The 18,259-nt window shown below is 33.7% G+C and overlaps 1 protein-coding gene across 1 annotated transcript in view; it reads right to left on the bottom strand.

Annotated features, from left to right (window-relative positions):
- LOC126883094 (uncharacterized) overlaps positions 1-18,259 on the bottom strand; it is a 186,588-nt gene continuing 168,329 nt past the window's right edge. Inside the window, exon 4 of the mRNA XM_050648332.1 lies at positions 1-405. Within this exon, the coding sequence (XP_050504289.1) occupies positions 107-405 (299 nt within the window). The 3' untranslated portion in view covers positions 1-106. The remainder of the gene's footprint in view (positions 406-18,259) is intronic.

The raw sequence follows: 18,259 nt of genomic DNA, 5'->3' as shown, positions 1-18,259 counted from the left end.
CAAACGTTAATGTTTATTTTTGTACAAATATAATGTGTACATAAAATAGTATAGTACAAAATATGTTATATAATCTAAATTTAAGAACAAAAATACAAACTAATTATTATGAATACAATTCTCCTTTGGCAGCTTTAATAACCGCCATTTCCATCTGCACTTTATGGAACATCTCCTCAGAACCTCGTCTATCAGGATGGTATTCTAGACACTTCTGTCTGTAAGCTGTATTTATCTGATGATTTGAAGCATGATTGCGCAAATTAAAGAAATTATAAGCATTTTCTAGCGCCTCAGATTTTGGAACATCAAATATCTTTTCAGTCATCCATTGCGAAAGACCCTTGGCCAATTGTCCGCCCAAAATTCCTCCACCAATAGCTCCGATTATCATGCCAACTGGACCTAAAAATAATTAAACTTTTAATCTACATATTGCACTGTTTTCTTAATTCACTATTTAGTTGGGTACAAAAAGGCACACGTTTCTTTGTTGTGACTGACAGTCGGTGCTTTGGCCTTGGGTTTATGGATTGTTTATGTATTTATCTGACGAAAATACGTCGTTATCGAGCTCTCGTTATCTGGAAATGGACCAACCCGATCCAGTTCGGGATCTAGCTTCTGTTCAGTCATTCCCTTCATCACTCTGGAGCCGTAATCTATATGCCATATGCCGCTTACTCATGCTGGCTGGAGAATGCACATGGATTAAGTTTATACCGCTTTTAGTATTGTACTGATAGCAAGTTTACACATTTAGACAAGGCAAAAACGGCGGGTTCGTTGGAAAAAATATTCCCATGAGATTTTTTTGCATAATCACATTCGTGAGACACCCCAGAATATAGTTCAAGAAACGCAAAAAGTGGTCCAAAATAAAAAAAAAATTTTAAACAAATTATAAAAATCAATATTTTTGGTCCGGACAAATTTTTTAGGTTTTTTGGACCATTCTGGACAAAAAAGGTCTTTTATAATTTTTCTCCGAAGTTGATCGTTTTCGAGTTATAAGCAATTTAAAATAAAAAAAAATTTCAAGGCCCAAAAGCACCAGTAAAAAATATTATTTTTAAGGTTACCCCAAGTGCCTAAATTAAAGTTCAAACCTTCTTGTATCCGTTCTCGGTGAGTATTTTGGGCTTATTTTATTTTAAACTATTTTTAACATAAACTAAAATAAGTTTTACATTTATTTTAAATTTAAATACTTCTATAGAATTTATATATACATAGGTACACACAATATACCTGTATATTGTACAAAATATTTATTTATTTTGCTGATTTATTTCGCCGAAGCGATGATGGTCGCGAAATCAATCCTTTTTCCCCATGCTAAAATAAGTTTTACATTTATTTTAAATTTAAATGCCTCTACACAATTTATATATACATACACGTAATATATAGCATAAGCGATGACGGTCGCGAATTCAATGCTTTTTTCCCTATCCAAAAATCGCACAACGTCCCTAAAGAAGATTTCACTTCAAAAATTTGGACCACTTCGAGTGGGCGACTTTTTGAACCTTATTCTGGGGTGCCTCACAAAATGTGATTATGCAAAAAAAAAACTCATGGGAATATTTTTTTCAACGAACCCGCCGTTTTCGCCTTGTCCTATTAAGAACCTGTAAATTACATATAGCCCAATAAATGACCGTTTTGGAGTGGAATTTCCAGGGGCAACTCCGAATTGCATGAAGATTTGGATTTAGGTTCTACTTACCCTCCACTTCAAAGTTGAATTTGTGCCGTTGGTTGCTTTTACTTGGGGGGTGACATTTACCCCTTCTCGGGGGGTGAAAAACGCGTGTTTAAAATAAGGCCGGAAATGGATAAATTGACTTATTTTAAGCACTTTTGTTCTATAAAGTTTTTTACGTAAGTCAATACTTTTCGAGTTATTCGCGATTTAAAATGTTGATTTTTCGACAAAAAAAAACTACGTTTTCAGACCGTTGTTCCCAAATAACTCAAAAAGTAAATATTTTATCGAAAAAAATACTTTTAGCAAAAGTGTAGAATATAAAAAAACGAAAAAAATGGTGTCCCAGTAAAGTCAACAAATTGAGTAGAAGCAAAGTTGTAGCTAATGAAAAATACGTTCTTATTCGTCTAATTCCAAATCGAATAATTCAACGCGAAATCACCGAAGAAAGAAGCGTTTTTCAGGATAACCTTATTAACATTTTTAAAGGATCGAAAAAAAGCTTATTATTTGTTTTTTACAAAAGTTTACAGCATCAAAAATAAACGAGTTACACTAAAAAAAAAGTTGACCCTTTTTTTTGGCAAAAAAAAATCGTGAAAGCCTCCCTCTATTTAGCACCCTAAATGAAATTAATCGTTTGGCTTTACCATCTATTTTAACTGTATGTGTATTGTTTATATGATCTGTAAGTTTGATTGGTTTGAAGTGCTTATTTTTAAAAACATTTGGTTTTATAATAAAAAAAAAATTTCTAAAAATTTTTGAAAAATTTCATTTTTTCAAAATAACTTAAAAAGTATTAGTGATAAAAAAAATCTTAAAGAGTAAAAAAATGTAGGTTTTGCTATTATAAATATGCTAGTTTCCTTTAGTTTCTCCCTAAGACAAAAATTGGTTAAGATATGGCTGTTCAAAATTTGCATACACTCGTGATTAGTGACCCATTCAAGCTTTCTCAATTATAACCCTTTCAAAAATAAACAGTTTAAACCGGTGATACTGACAGATCATATAAAAAATAGATAGGTAAGTATATTGTTTGTAAAGCGGTAGCGATTAATTTAATTTGGGGAGCTAAACACGGCGAGATTTTCATGATTTTTCACAAAAAAAAAAGAGGGCCAACTTTATTTTGAGCGCAACTCGCTTATTTTTAATGCTAAAACTTTTGTTAACAATTAAAACAAAGCTTTTTATAAACACTTTAAAAAAGTTTCAATGAGTTTTTCCCGAAAAGTGTTTAATTTTTCGGTGATTTCACATTGAAGTATTCGATTTGGAATTAGACGAATAAGAACGTATTTTTCATGAGCTACAACTTTGTTTTTATTTGATTGATAGACTTTACTGATACACCATTTTTTTGGGTTTTTTATAAGCTACACTTTTGCTAAGCATATTTTTTTCGATAAAATATTTACTTTTTGAGTTATTTGCGAAAAACCGTCTGAAAACGTAGTTTTTTTTTTGTCGAAAAATCAACATTTTCAATGGCAAATAACTCGAAAAGTATTGACTTACGTAAAAAACTCTATAGAACAAAAGTTGCTTAAAATCAGTCAATTTATCCATTTCCGGTCTTATCTTGAACGTATGTTTTTTCACCCCCGAGAAGGGGTGACTGTCACCCCCCAAGTAAAAGCAACCAACGGCACAATTTCAACTTTGAAGTGGAGGGTAAGAAGAACCTAAATCCAAATTTTCATGCAATTCGGAGTTGCCCCTGAAAATTACACGGTATCGCCGAATTTTCCGTTCATTTACTGGGCTAATAGGTACAATCTTAATACAGTTCGTCCAGGTAAATTTCTATTTGTCATTGATTCTGTCTTAACCACTTTAACCTATCTCCCATGTTGCCATTGGTCTATGCTCTATCTAGACTTGCTCCATGCATTTATTATAAATTTTATCCTTTCTGTTACCTGCTACATTCTTCTATCTAAGCACTACACTTTCTTTAACGTGATCTCCTTATTATTCATTCCATTTGATTGTTCAACATTCAATGCCATACAGCACGTTTCTCTCTACGAGGTATTGACAAATTAATTGTCAATATAACAAGTTTTTCTTAATTACATACTAACAAGTATCTGTGACATATACCAACGTGGAATGGCCCCGTCTCATTCAAAAAGTGAAGCGAGATTGCCTCCAACATACTAGAGAGAGGTCCTAGAGAGAGACAGAGAATGGGCAGGAAAATTTGACAGACCCTGTAATTTGAGTTGCCTATATAAATGGACCCGATTGAATCAGCATTGACAGTTCGTTGAATGGACCTCATATTTTAACTTGAAGGCTGATTGGCAGTACATATTTCAAAATTTAAATACTTTTCGAAGTTATACTTCTTTAGTCGCGATTGAGATTGAGGGTGAATTTATATTGACCTGCGCGCATGCGCACACGGACAGTATGGTATTAGTCGTTATACGGGCTCTGATTGGGTGTTGAAATGATCTGGCAATAATAAATAATTGTTCAATATGAAGGTAAACAAATGTATAATACACATAGTTTCAAAAGTTATGCATCACCCCTTGTATTCACGATGTTTACGTTTTTATAAATCCGTATCTTTATCACTTGTTTAATGGGCCTTTTTTTATAAAAAATATACCTTTTTTGGTTTTTTATTTTATTTGAATACCCATTTAATTGACCTGGATTTGCCAAGGTGTAAACATTTGAAAAATTTATTCGGGTGAAATGTTTGAAAACGTGATTAAAAATGAATCGTACTTTAATTTCTGAGTTGGACCGTATAAGAATTATCGATTTAGTTGAAGAAGGCCATTCACAGCGGTTCGTGTCGAAAAGAGTGGATGTTTCTCAAAGTGATGTCTAACGGATATGGAATAGGTTCCTGGAGACAAACTCGATACGGAATAGAGCTCGGTCTGGTAGACCCCGAGTTACTAATGATCGACAGAATAGATATATCAGAATTTCCATCCTTAGATATCCTTCTATGTGTGTACCAGCCCTCCAAAGAGAATTCAGGCATGCTGCAGGAGTCAGAGCATCGTTGAGTACAATAAGAAGAAGAATTTTAGACTCCGGTTTGAGGAGTCGTCGACCAATAAGAGTTCCTCAGCTACAACCTAGACATGTTTTGGACCGCCTCCAGTGGGCTTAAGAATACATACAGCTCCCCCAACAGTTTTGGAATTTTGTGCTTTTTTCAGACGAGACCAGAATCTGTTTAAATAGTGATAATCGGCGAATTCGTGTGTAGCTAGTTGTGCAGCTCTTGTTGACTCTCGCCATACACGAATTCGCCGTTTATCACTATTTAAGCAGAATCTGGTCTCGTCTGAAAAAAGCACAAAATTCCAAAACTGTTGGGGGAGCTGTATGTGTTCTTAAGCCCACTGGAGGCGGTTCAAAACATGTCTAGGTTGTAGCTGAGAAACTCTTATTGGTCGAAGACTCCTCAAACCTGAGTCTAAAATTCTTCTTCTTATTGTAGCCAACGATGCTCTGACTAATGCAGCATGCCTGCATTCTCTTTGGAGGGATGGTACAGACATAGAAGAATTTCTACGGATGGAAATTCTGATATGTCTATTCTCTCGATCATTGGTAACTCGGGGTCTACCAGACCGAGCTCTATTCCGTATGGAGTTTGTCTCCAGGAACCTATTCCATATCCGTGAGACATCACTCTGAGAAACACCCACTCTTTCCGCCACGAACCGCTGTGAATGGCCTTCTTCAACTAAATCGATAATTCTTATACGGTCCAACTCAAAAATTAAAGTACGATTCATTTTTAAGCACGTTTTTAAAAATTTCACCAGAATATTTTTTCAAATGTTTACACCTTGGCAAAACCAGGTCAATTAAATGGGTATTCAAATAAAATAAAAAACCAAAAAATTTTTTATAAAAAAATGCCCATTAAATATATGATAAAGATACGGATTTATAAAAGCGTAAACATCGTGAATACGAGGGGTGATGCATAGCTTTTGAAACTATGTGTATATTAGTTTTATTGTTGTGAGGACAGAAACAAAAAAGTTTATATTTGTAGTGACTTTTAAATAGTTTTTAAAGCAACAGGTACATAATAATTGTAAATGTATCATAGGTACCAACCTATTTGAACCTACCTAGGTATCATAGGTATCATAGGTACCTACTTAGTATGTAATACTTTTATTTACATAATTTGATTACCATCAAAATGTCTATCAATATTCACCTAATATATTGTTTTCATACTCTATGTTTTGTTGTATTTTTTCAATTCAAAATCAAATTAATTTGATTTAATTCAAAAATGTCAAAAGTTTAATCCGTTTAGTCAGTCGATCTTCGCACATAATGACACACTGTCTCCGTGGCGAAGCGTTTAATGCGAATGAACCCCAATACAACGCCAATACCAACCGCGCTGATAAGTTGGTTCGAATCCCAATAGAAACTTTTATTTTTTTATACATTTTATGATTGTAAGTATATTTATTATATAATTTTATTTTCAGAAAATACGTATTTAGTTAAAAAAAATTCCGACAATTAATGTTCAAAAATCATTTGTGGCATTTTTAATGTGTTTGTGTGTGTTTTATTCTTTTATTATTTTAATTTTTGGCACTGTTTTAATAAAAATGTTTGAGAAGTAGTAAGTATAAATTAGTTTAATATTTAAATAAAATATAAATAAAAAGTATACCTATTAATTTCGTTTATAATCCTATAATCATATAATAGAAGCATAACTTCTTACGTGCGTACAAAGTACACACACACATTTCTTTTTGTATTTACAGAGTAATTAGAGTACAGAGTACCATACTTGGTGATGGTGTTTAAATACTTTTCAGAATTGTTATTTGTATTTATCAAAACAAATACTTTCCTAAAGTATTTGGGAGTTAAATAATTTTAAAAGTATTTAAATACTAAATTAGTGACTGGTTTATATAAAGTGAAGAAGTCCTTGATTATGTTTTTATGTTACTTTTATATTTAGAATTTTATAAGAATTATAAATATGAGGTCCATTTCCCCGATTTAAGTTGATATAGGCAACTCAAATTACACGGCCTGTCAAATTTTCCTGCCCATTCTCTGTCCCTCTCTGGGACCTCTCTCTTGTATGTTGGCCGCATTAATTTTCTTTATGCCTATTCCATCCGTTCGCTGACCTATACACACAACCAAACTTATATGGAAGCATCTGATAGGTAGGTATTTCTTATTAATTCAAGCGAATTTAAAAAATCAACATACGAAGTCAAACTAAAGTGCATAGTTTGCGAAGTCAAAACAGTACCTAAAGTTACGTGCATAGAAATTGGCCCACCTAAAAATTTGGTAATTTTTGAAGTCTCGTATTTCCTAAACCTGTTGGCCGATTTAAATGATTTTTTTAATATGTTATAGCCTTATTCTTCAACAATATCGCTGTAATAATATTATTGCTAAACAGGTAAGTGTTATTTTGTACCGGGTGTAACAATGATAGTGTGTTTTTTCCTCAAAGTTCGGAACACCCTGTGGAATATTCTAGCGTATATAAAATATTGAAATTAAAACTCAACTGTAGCCTTAGGCTTTCTTAACATTTTGATTTTTGATTCATACGCTTATGTTGGATATTAAAAAAGTTAGATATTTTAACAACTAACAACGTTCTTCATCAATACAGGGTGTTTCTAAATAAGTGCGACAAACTTTAAGGGGAAATTCTGCATGAAAAATAATGACCGTTTAATTTAATTTGTCCGCAAATGCTTCGTTTTCGAGATACGGGATGTTGAATTTTTTTACAAACTGACGATTTATTTACTTCTCTAAAACCGGTTGAGATATGCAAATGAAATTTGGTGGGTTTTAAGAGGTAGTTATTGCGCATATTTGACATACAATTAAGAATTTTATATTCACCATTGGCGTGCATACGGGTCATATTACCCGTATGCACGCCAATGTTGAATATAAAATTCTTAACTGTATGCCAAAAAATGCGCAATAATTACCTCTTAAAACCTACCCAATTTCATTTGTATATCTCATGCGGTTTTAGAGCAATAAATAAATCGTCAGTGTGTAAAAAAATTCAACATCCCGTATCTCAAAAACGAAGCATTTGCGGACATATGTTTATAAATTAAACGGTCATTATTTTTCATGCAGAATTTCCCCTTAAAGTTTGTCGCACTTATTTAGAAACACCCTGTATTGATGAAGAACGTTGTTAGTTGTTAAAATACCTAACTTTTTTAATATCCAACATAAGCGAATGAATCAAAAATCAAAATGTTAAGAAAGCCTAAGGGCCGGTTGTTCGAACGCCAATAAAGAAGTTGATTATAATTAAGTCCCCTTAACAACCATCAAATGACAAAATCCGTTGATTGTAATCAATTATGTTAATTATCATTATGATAATTAACATAATTGATTGACTAATTAATTAGTAATTATTAATTAACATAACAAGTATTAACATAATTGATTAATTAATCAATTAATCTCATAATAGTAATCAATTATTTATTTATTTATTTATTTATTTATTTATTAACCATACAGACTAATAATTATGTTTTCAGCAACCAAATAAAAGTTGACATTGACAGTTATATAAATATTTGATAATGATCAGTTGATTCCATTTTTGATTAGCGTTCGAACAACCGGCCCTTAGGCTACAGTTGAGTTTTAATTTCAATATTTTATATACGCTAGAATATTCCACAGGGTGTTCCGAACTTTGAGGGAAAAACACACTATCATTGTTACACCTGGTATAAAATAACACTTACCTGTTTAGCAATAATATTATTACAGCAATATTGTTGAAGAATAAGGCTATAACATATTAAAAAAATCACTTAAATCGGCCAACAGGTTTAGGAAATACGAGACTTCAAAAATGACCAAATTTTTATGTGGGCCGATTTCTATGCACGTAAGTTTATTTGTTTTAAAGCAATTTATTCCCCAATACATACAAATTAAAGCAAACAATAAAGTATGGAAATAAAAAACTATTTGATTTAATGTCAATAGTATGAAAAATTTCAATGTAAAACAAATAATGTTTAAATTGTTTGTATTTATTTATGGTTTTGTTAGTAGTCAGTGTTACCACCCCTGAACCTTATACAAGCTTTAATTTACGTGAGTATACTCCTAATCAAATTGGCGACATTTTGTTGTGGTAGGTTGTTCCATTCTTCAAGAGAAGCTTGTACTGGCCGTGCAGTATTTTGTGGATTATCCCGGCGAGCTCTAATTTTTCTTTTAAGCAAATCCCACAAATTCTCTATAGGGTTAGGGTCAGGTGAGCAAGCAGGCCACTGCAGAAGAGTGATATCTTCTGCTTCAAGAAAATCTGTAGTCACTCTGCTGGTGCATTGTCATGCATGAAAATTAAATTTCCTCCCATTTCTCCTCTTCTGAACCTATACTATAGGTAGGTTCTAGAAGCAAATCAACAAACTTGCGAGCTGTTAAAGCTGGTTGGATAAAAATTAAATGAGTTTTTTACCGATCATAATGCCTCCCCAGAACATGACACTTCCTACTTCATATCTGTGAATAGATCTGCTGGTTTTCGTTCTTTCTCGTCTTTCTCGCCCTCTACGTACACGAATTGGTCGATCACCTGATTTTATAAAAATTCTGGGTTCGTCTGAAAATAGCAAATTTTGTCAATTTCCAATGTTCCAGTTTTGGTGTTGAAGACACCAATTTAGACGAAATATCTTGTGCTGCCTGGATAATTCAGGAACCCGTGACTGTCTCGTGCTGTATAATCATATAAACACGAACTCTTTTTTATCGTTTTAACTGAAACACGTACACCTGTAGCTTCCAAAAGCTGCTTTTGGAACTGTAGATGAGAAATTGTTGGATCTCTTCTAGCTGCTTGGGCAATTTTTTTTACTTTTTGGCGACTTTGTCTTGGTGTATTTGCAAGCTTTCCTAATTCCTGACACCTGACATAGGTTTTTGACATAACACCCTATGTTATATCTACCACTGCAGCTATGTTCCTCTGAGATAGGTATGTATATCTATGTTCCTATTCCTTGCTCCACAAGAACAATAATATTTCCCCTTTGCATGTCCGCTACCCCAACATAGGGCATATTTTCGTTTTTAAACGTAAAAATTAGTTTACCTATTTTTGATTAATTTACAGCTAGAGCAAATAATCTCTAACGTACAGAGCTGTGTTATCTAATTTAGTCCAAGTAATGAAGCTTTAAATAGGACAAAACCTCGCAATTTTTACAGAATGGATAGATTTGCTTGAAAATTTGAGAATAAGTAGTGGATAGTCCAAGGATCAAAATCTATATGATGCCGAAAGGCGCTTTCACCATGGGGGTGGTTGCCACTCCATCTCGGGGGTGGAAATTTTTTATTATACATTCACCGGCACAAAATTCCGCCACCCAAAATTTTTGATTAAGTTTGGCAATCTATAACTTTCTTATTTGTACTCCGATTTTCAAGATGCTTTGCATCAGTTTGTAGGTACTGTAGGTATGTATTGATGTCGTTTGTTATTATTCCGGTAACAAAAATTTTTTTCTTGGATGGCATTATACGAGGGTGAATCGAAGCGTTGTATTTTATCCTAACTTTAAAAAATTCTGTGGAAAAATTGGAGGGCTGATTTTGTTTCATACTCCTTTTGTGTTATTCTGGAGGTATCACTAAGGTTTTGTTTTTTGAATTATCCGAATATCTGTTGTCTTAAGAGCTGTAAATGATCTTTCATCAGATCATTCTCCTATAATATTGACGTTACATGCAAAAGTAATAAGAAAATACCAAGAACCTCAATTATGCAACCTAAAGACCAACTGGGAGCTATTCCGACAAAAACTTGATGAGAACATTGAACTAAACGTTCCACTCAAGACACCACAGAACATTGAAGAAGCCGTCGCAAATCTAACAAAAGGAATTCAAACAGCAGCCTGGCACGCAACTCCCAATGTTGCCGATAATAAATCCAAAGGTGATAATCCAATTATTGTAAAAGAAAAAATCATAGAGAAACGAAGACTTCGTAAAAAGTGGCAAAACAATAGAACTGAAATCAATAAAAGGAATTATAACAGAGCAGCATCTGAATTAAAAAGACTACTACAGACAATAAGGAATCAGAACGTACAAGAGTACCTCGAAAAACTAACACCTACGGAAGCAACAGATTATTCTCTATGGCGTGCTACACGAAAAATGAAAAGACCAATACAACAAATACCTCCGCTTAGAGACTCTGCGGGAATATGGGCCAGAAGTAATAATGAAAAAGCAAAGGCCTTTGCTGAACACCTAAGCAACGTCTTTAAACCTTACAACATGGACCAAAACGACGAAGATAATAATGAAATCTTAAAATTTCTTGATATACCTTTTCAAATGGATCTCCCAATAAAAAAATTTAAACCTAAAGAAATCCGAATGGTAATTATGGATGAAATCAATCCAAAAAAGGCTCCTGGATATGACCTCGTCACTGGAAAAATCCTGCAAAACGTAACTAAGAAAACAATCATGGCAATAACACATATATTTAATGCAATACTTACGTATGCACATTTTCCCAATCAGTGGAAAGTAGCAGAGATCATAATGTTACAAAAACCAGGAAAAGACCCCAAAGAACTGAACTCATATAGACCCATTAGTCTCTTACCTATATTATCTAAGCTATTTGAAAAAATGTTTCTACGTCGATTAGAACCAATAATAGAAGAAACAAGATTAATTCCAAAACACCAATTTGGTTTTCGTAGCAAACATGGAACAATAGAGCAAACACATCGTATAGTCAAACAAATCAGCAATGATCTAGAAAACAAGAGGTACTGTAGTGCAGCTTTTCTAGATATCAGCCAAGCATTCGACAAAGTGTGGCATACAGGACTCCTCCATAAGCTGAAGAAAAATCTTCCGTATCAATATTATTTAATTATAAAATCGTACCTGACAGATCGCTTTTCATTAGTAAAACAACAAGATGCTCGCTCAGAACTATTTAAAATAAAATCCGGCGTCCCACAAGGTAGTGTACTTGGTCCCTTACTATACCTGTTATTTACTGCTGACCTACCTACAACTAGATTGACAACAGTCGCAACATTCGCGGATGACACAGGTATTATCGCATCTCACACAGACCCCCAAAGAGCTTCGCATAACTTACAAGCCCACTTAAATAAAATAGAAAAATGTTTAAAAAATGGAAACTAAGAGCTAATGAAACAAAATCGACCCACATGACATTTACCATGCGAAGAGAGAGCTGTCCACCAGTATACATAAACAACAAACAATTATTACAAGTAGATACAACCAAATACCTGGGCATACATCTAGATAAAAAACTAACATGGAGAAAACACATATTCACCAAAAGAAAGCAACTTGGACTCAAACTTCAACAAATGTACTGGATTCTGGGTAGACATTCAAGACTGTCAATTGAAAATAAATTAGTGGTATACAAAGCCATACTTAAACCCATATGGACCTATGGCATACAGCTATGGGGCTCAGCCAGTAACTCTAACTTGGAAATTATACAACGTTTTCAAAATAAGGCATTAAGAACCATAGTAAACGCTCCATGGTACGTCCCCAACGCAATAATAGAGAGAGACCTGAAAGTTCCCAGCATCAAAGAAGAAATCAGCAAATACAGTGAAAAGTATGAAGAAAGACTTAGTGCGCATCCAAATGATTTCGCGAGTGAATTATTAAACACGGAGGGTGAAGTTCGCAGACTTAAGCGTTATAAACCAACTGACTTACCAAATAGATTTTAGATAAATTAGAACTATTTTAAGTTTTACTTTATTTTACTAGTAGTACTATCTATACATTTGTTGATGATTTAGAAAGGAAAGTTTTCATTGGAATTCTTACCTACATGTCATAGCCTAAGAAAGTCATAACTTTAACTGATTGTTCCTAACGGAACAGATTGTTAAATAAATTGGAGTAACAAAAAAAAAAAAAAAAAAAAAAAAAAAAAAAAAAAAAAAAAAAAAAAAAAAGCTGTAAATAAAATACTGCTCTATGATTTTTTAATTAAAAATATCACACGCCCTAAAATTAACAAAACAAACAAAATTAACAACAAAACAAAACAATTCAATATTGGGTATGTCCCATCTCTTGAAGCAACGACTGCTCGCAATCTGTTTGGCATCGAATAAAGATGTGTTATCCTTGCCTGGGGAATAGCCCGATATTCCTCTACCAGGGCCATAACTGTACCAAATTTTCTGGAGGCCTATGAGACGGCGAATAGGTATTTTTAATTCATCCCATAAATGATCAATAGGATTGAGATCTGGACTGCATGCGGGCCATTCTTATCTTATCAATCAATCCAACCTCTATTTTATGAGTCCATCAGTGTTTTTATTTACAAAAAATGGTACAGCTCTTACAATAAAAGAGATATTCAGATAATTCAAAAAACAAAATTTCAGCGATGCCTCCGGGATAATATAACAGAACTATGAAAAAAAATCAGCTCTTCCATTTTTCCACAGAATTTTTTAAAGTTAGGAGAAAATACAACGCTTCCATTCACCCCTGTATAGTGCCATGCAAGCACAATTTTTGTTTTACCGAAATAATAGCAAACGATATCAATACATGTACCTACAAACTGGTGCAAGAATTTTAAAAATCGGAGAACAAATAATAAAGTAATAAATTGTCAAACTCAATCAAACATTTTGGGTGGCGGAATTTTGTGTTTCAAAGTCAAAAGACGGGAAAACTGTCAGGTTCTAGAAGTTTGACTTGTTTAGAATGATCAGTTTTTTAAAAAAAATGGGGTTAAAAGCGAATAACGAACTTTTGTAGCTTGGTAAAAATTCCCTATTCTCACAATCACAATAAAAAGATTAGCATCAGAGATACGAAAAAATGTTTAAACATGAAATTGTAATTTATTTAATTCCCAAGAAGTTGGTTTGCAAAAATTTTTTCTACGGCAAAAATTTAGTCAGCTATTGACAACTAAAACTTGTAATAACATGCAAAGGCCACCTTTACCAACCCTTTCAAAGTCACCTCTTTTTGCGACTGAGGATTTTAAAAGGATTTAATGTTAACAGCCTTATAGACCTTCTAAAATCCTACAAAATTTTTTTACCAAACTTTCTAAGATAACAAATAAAAAAGTTACGGTCAAAAAATCAATATATTTATTTTTTTGAAAAAAAAAAAGGAGAAATTCAATTGGAAGCATAATAATGTAAGTTACCGATGTTTTTAGTCATTAGCCAGTGGCGTAGCTGACAAGCCCGCAGGGCCCGCAAGGCGGGGTGCCCCGACGTTGAGAGGGGCCCCTTAAAGCCTTCATGCTCAATACTTCTACATTCTTTAAATTGGGGACCAAAACATATTTTCCTAATAAGCACAAAAAAAGGAAATTTGGAAGGAAGTAACGAAGCGGGTAATAGACCTAACTCTTATTCTTTCCGGTTGCAATTTAGCGTTTCGTGGACATGTTGGTAGCTTAATGAAAGTGAATCCCAAAAAGGTAATTTTTTGTAGGTAATTAATCGATATAAACAGTAACATAAAAACATATTACTTGAGCCCCCAAATTCAAAACGAAGTTATAAATTTTCTGGCTCAAGAAACTGAAAACAAATTGATTAATTTAATTAAAAAAAGTTGTTTTTATTCAATAATTCGTGATACCACTCAAGATGTTTCAAAACACGATCAGCATAGTTTTATTTTCCGGTATGTAAAAATAACTTGCGATAAAAATAATTCACCTTCCAAAACAGAAGTTGTTGAAAGTTTTTTGGGATTTATTCGCATATTAGACCAAAGTGCAGAAGGTCTTGTAAATAAACTTTTAAACATTTATACAATCAAAGCACCTTTCCATACACAACTGCAGAGGAAACGGGTATGATGGGGCAAGCGTTATGAGTGGTGTATATTCAGGCGTACAAAGGCGCATAACTGACATTGAAAAAACAGCTTCCTATGTTTATTGTATTACTTCCCATAATCTGAACCTAGTTTTGAACGATGCCGTTGCTGGTGTACTGGAGTTGGTTTTTTACGATATAATTAAGAGATTATATTGTTTTTTTAGTGCCAGTATTAGAAGATTAGATTACTATGTACTATTATATCTTTGTATTCATCGCGTTTGCCAACACTTAGAAGGTTATGTGAAACCCGGTGGTTATCCAGACATAATGCTGTTATGGCTTTGCGCCGAGCTTTTCATTGCTATCTAAAAAAACGATGAAAAATTAGGAGTTAATGCATTATTAGAGCATATGAATAATTTAGAATTTGCCGTTAAAATTACTATTCAATCTAAAATACTTAACTTCATTAATCTAACATCAAAACTTTTGCAATTTGAAACGGCAGAGTTAACGGCCACCCTTCAACTTTTTGGAAAAACTCTTCGAGTGATAATCTTCGAGAAATGAGAAATTCGTTTACCGAAACTTTAGCAGAACCAGCAGGAATAGCAGAATAGTGGGGTATTATATCGAAATTTAAAAATAAACAGATAAAACGGTAATAGTTATTTATGAAACAGTTCATGAAGTATGCTTTTTGCGAACGCACGCGATATTTAGAGCACGAGCGACAGCGGAGCGAGTGCTATACATCGCGTAAGTTCGCAAAAAGTACTTCACGCACAGTTTCATACAATCTACATCTACTCTACCATAAACAAATAAAAAAACTGTAACCCTTAGTCACTGGAATTCATTTCTATTCTACAATTTTTAGAACTTTGACATTTAAAAATTCTAACTTCTTTCAAACCACAAAACTGTCAAAACTTTTGTCGTAATTTATTGCTCATTCTCATTATGTCATCACCATGACAACGCAAAAGTTAAGGATATTTGATTATATGAAAGTGTGTTAAAAACAGTGCGAAAAAGTAAGTCCCATTTAAAATACATTGTTACTTCACGCACACTTTAAACACTTCACGCACTGCTATCTATAATGACAGTTTTCAACAAACTAAAAACTTACACATAATATTATAATATTATGACATAGAGTAGATAAAAAAATTTTACGATGAGCTCAGGTGCGACGAAAAAATAACTTATAGAAAAAAAGTTTTAAAGTTAACGTTTTCAATGTAAATTTAGAAAAAATGTTGCAACAACTTACTAATAGGTTTGTCGGATTAAGAGACATGAACCTATAATAGGTTTTCATGTCTATTCCCAAAAAATCTATTAACACTAACTGATGTAGACTTATTAAATTAAAGGCCAAATAGTGCCATTTACATATATTTTAGTAATTTTACTGTTATTAGTTGTCGTTATGTTAATAATACGGGGCCCCACACAAATTGCCGCGGGAGAGCCCCCCAATCTTCGGCTACGCCACTGTCATTAGCCTTATTCATTCTTCTTTATTTATGTATTATTAATAGATTCTAGAAGAGTGAAAAGAGTTCTTAGAGTTAAAAGCGAATAACGAATTTTTGTAGTTTAGTAAAACATGCCATTTTCTTCAGAATAGAAAGATTAGCATCAGAGATACGGAAAAATGTTTAAATATGAAATTGTAGGTTATTTAATTCCCAAGAAGGTGGTTTGAAAAACATTTTTTACGGCAATAATTGAGTGAATCCTAAATGAGTATAATATCGAAAAACATTGATTTTTTCGATATAATACTAACACTTTTGATATAATTTTATCAAAAAAATGTATACAACATTTTTTGCTTAGAATGAATGTTTTTATCAACTTTTGCAGTCAAAATATAATAAAATGAGATGGGGCGGCAACCACCACCATGGTAAAAGCGCTTTCCGGCATCATATAGATTTTGGTCCTTGGACTATCCACTACTTATTCTCAAATTTTCAAGCAAATCGATCCATTCTGTAAAAATTGTGAGGTGAAAAGCTTCGGTTCCTGTACTAATTGTTTTATCGGTTTGTTTATTTTCAACAAAAACCTTTATTCTTCGCAACCATAACAAGTTTTTTCAAAAGAAATAAATATTGGTTTAAAATACATGGTGATTCCATGGTGAAGTTTGGTTGTGTATATTACTAACATCAACTAAAAATAAACATCGGTTGTAATACGTTTTAAGCCTCATTCTGGATTCTACTAATTATTTTACAGTTCTCCAAGGAAATTATTTAGGGTAAGCACAGAACAAGTAAGTCGCGGTGGAGGTGTAGGTCGCGGTAGATGCTACTAGTTAAGTCGCGGTCGATGTCGACAGCACATAGCAAGGAGGTCACCTGCGCTGTCAGTCGAGCTAGAACCACTATCAATTGGCTGTAAATAATAAGATCCTCCTTCATGTTTCAAAAATTTACTGATTTTAATTACTTTAGGAATTCAAAAATAAACTGAATACAAAAAAAGGATTATATAAAAAGTATCATCTCAGATCATCCTTGTAGGCCGAGCAGTAGACATCCATGTAAAATAAACTCATTTTATTTTCGAAAGCATCGCTGTAAACCTCCTAGATGGCATCGCGCTAAACCTCCATCGCGACTTACCTGCTCTGTTCGCTTACGTTCATTACAATGTGTTTGTTTTACATGGATGTCGACATCGACCGCGACCGACACATACAGCTTCACCGCGACTTAAGGGTAAGCACAGAACAAGTAAGGCGCGGTGGAGCTGTAGCTGTCGGTCGCGGTCGATGTCGACATCCATGTAAAACAAACACATTGTAATGAATGGAAGCGAACAGAGCAGGTAAGTCGCGGTGGAGGTTTAGCGCGATGCCATCCTGGAGGTTTACATCGATGCTTTTCAGTTTGTTTTACATGGATGTCTACTGCGCGGCCTACAAGGATGCTTTCCTGTGATTGATTCGTTGTTAGAAGCCAAGTTGTTATTACCTGCGCTATCTGAGTTGATACTTTTCAAGTATCAAAATTCAGTAAATTTTTGAAATATCAAGGAGAATCTGATTATTTACAGCTGGCATTTCATCACTATCATAACTTAACTGACACAACATCGCAAAAGCACAGTCTTTTTGCCATTCAAATTTCATTAAACTACTTCACTTGATAGTGGCTCTAGCTCGACTGACAGCGCAGGTGACCTCCTTGCTATGTGCTGTCGACATCTACCGCGACTTAACTAGTGGCATCTACCGCGACCTACACATCCACCGCGACTTACTTGTTCTGTGCTTACCCTTACTTGTTCTGTGCTTACCCTTGTCGCACTGCTTTTACTATTAGCCCGGGAGGTAGTGTCGACCGGAGCATTTTAGCATGGCTGTTTTTTTTTATTTAACTGTGTTCTAAAGCTTATTAACAAATGATGTGTCAGCTGGCCCCTAAACCGGGGCTTTTAGACAAGAAAAGATAAAATATGAAAGTAGATGGAAAAATCCTACAACATAATATATGTCAAATATTTATCTCCCTGACTTACATCCATAATGGCCTATAGTGGAAGTCACATTCAGATGGCAGTGTACGGATATAGGATAACAGTATTGCCAATTCTACTGCCATTGTAAATTTTG

The sequence above is a fragment of the Diabrotica virgifera genome, chromosome 1, assembly GCF_917563875.1.
Source record: "Diabrotica virgifera virgifera chromosome 1, PGI_DIABVI_V3a".
In the NCBI taxonomy this organism is placed as follows: Eukaryota; Metazoa; Arthropoda; class Insecta; order Coleoptera; family Chrysomelidae; genus Diabrotica; species Diabrotica virgifera.
The sequence above is the reverse complement of the archived record's forward strand: the minus strand, read 5'-3'. Positions and strand labels throughout refer to the sequence as shown.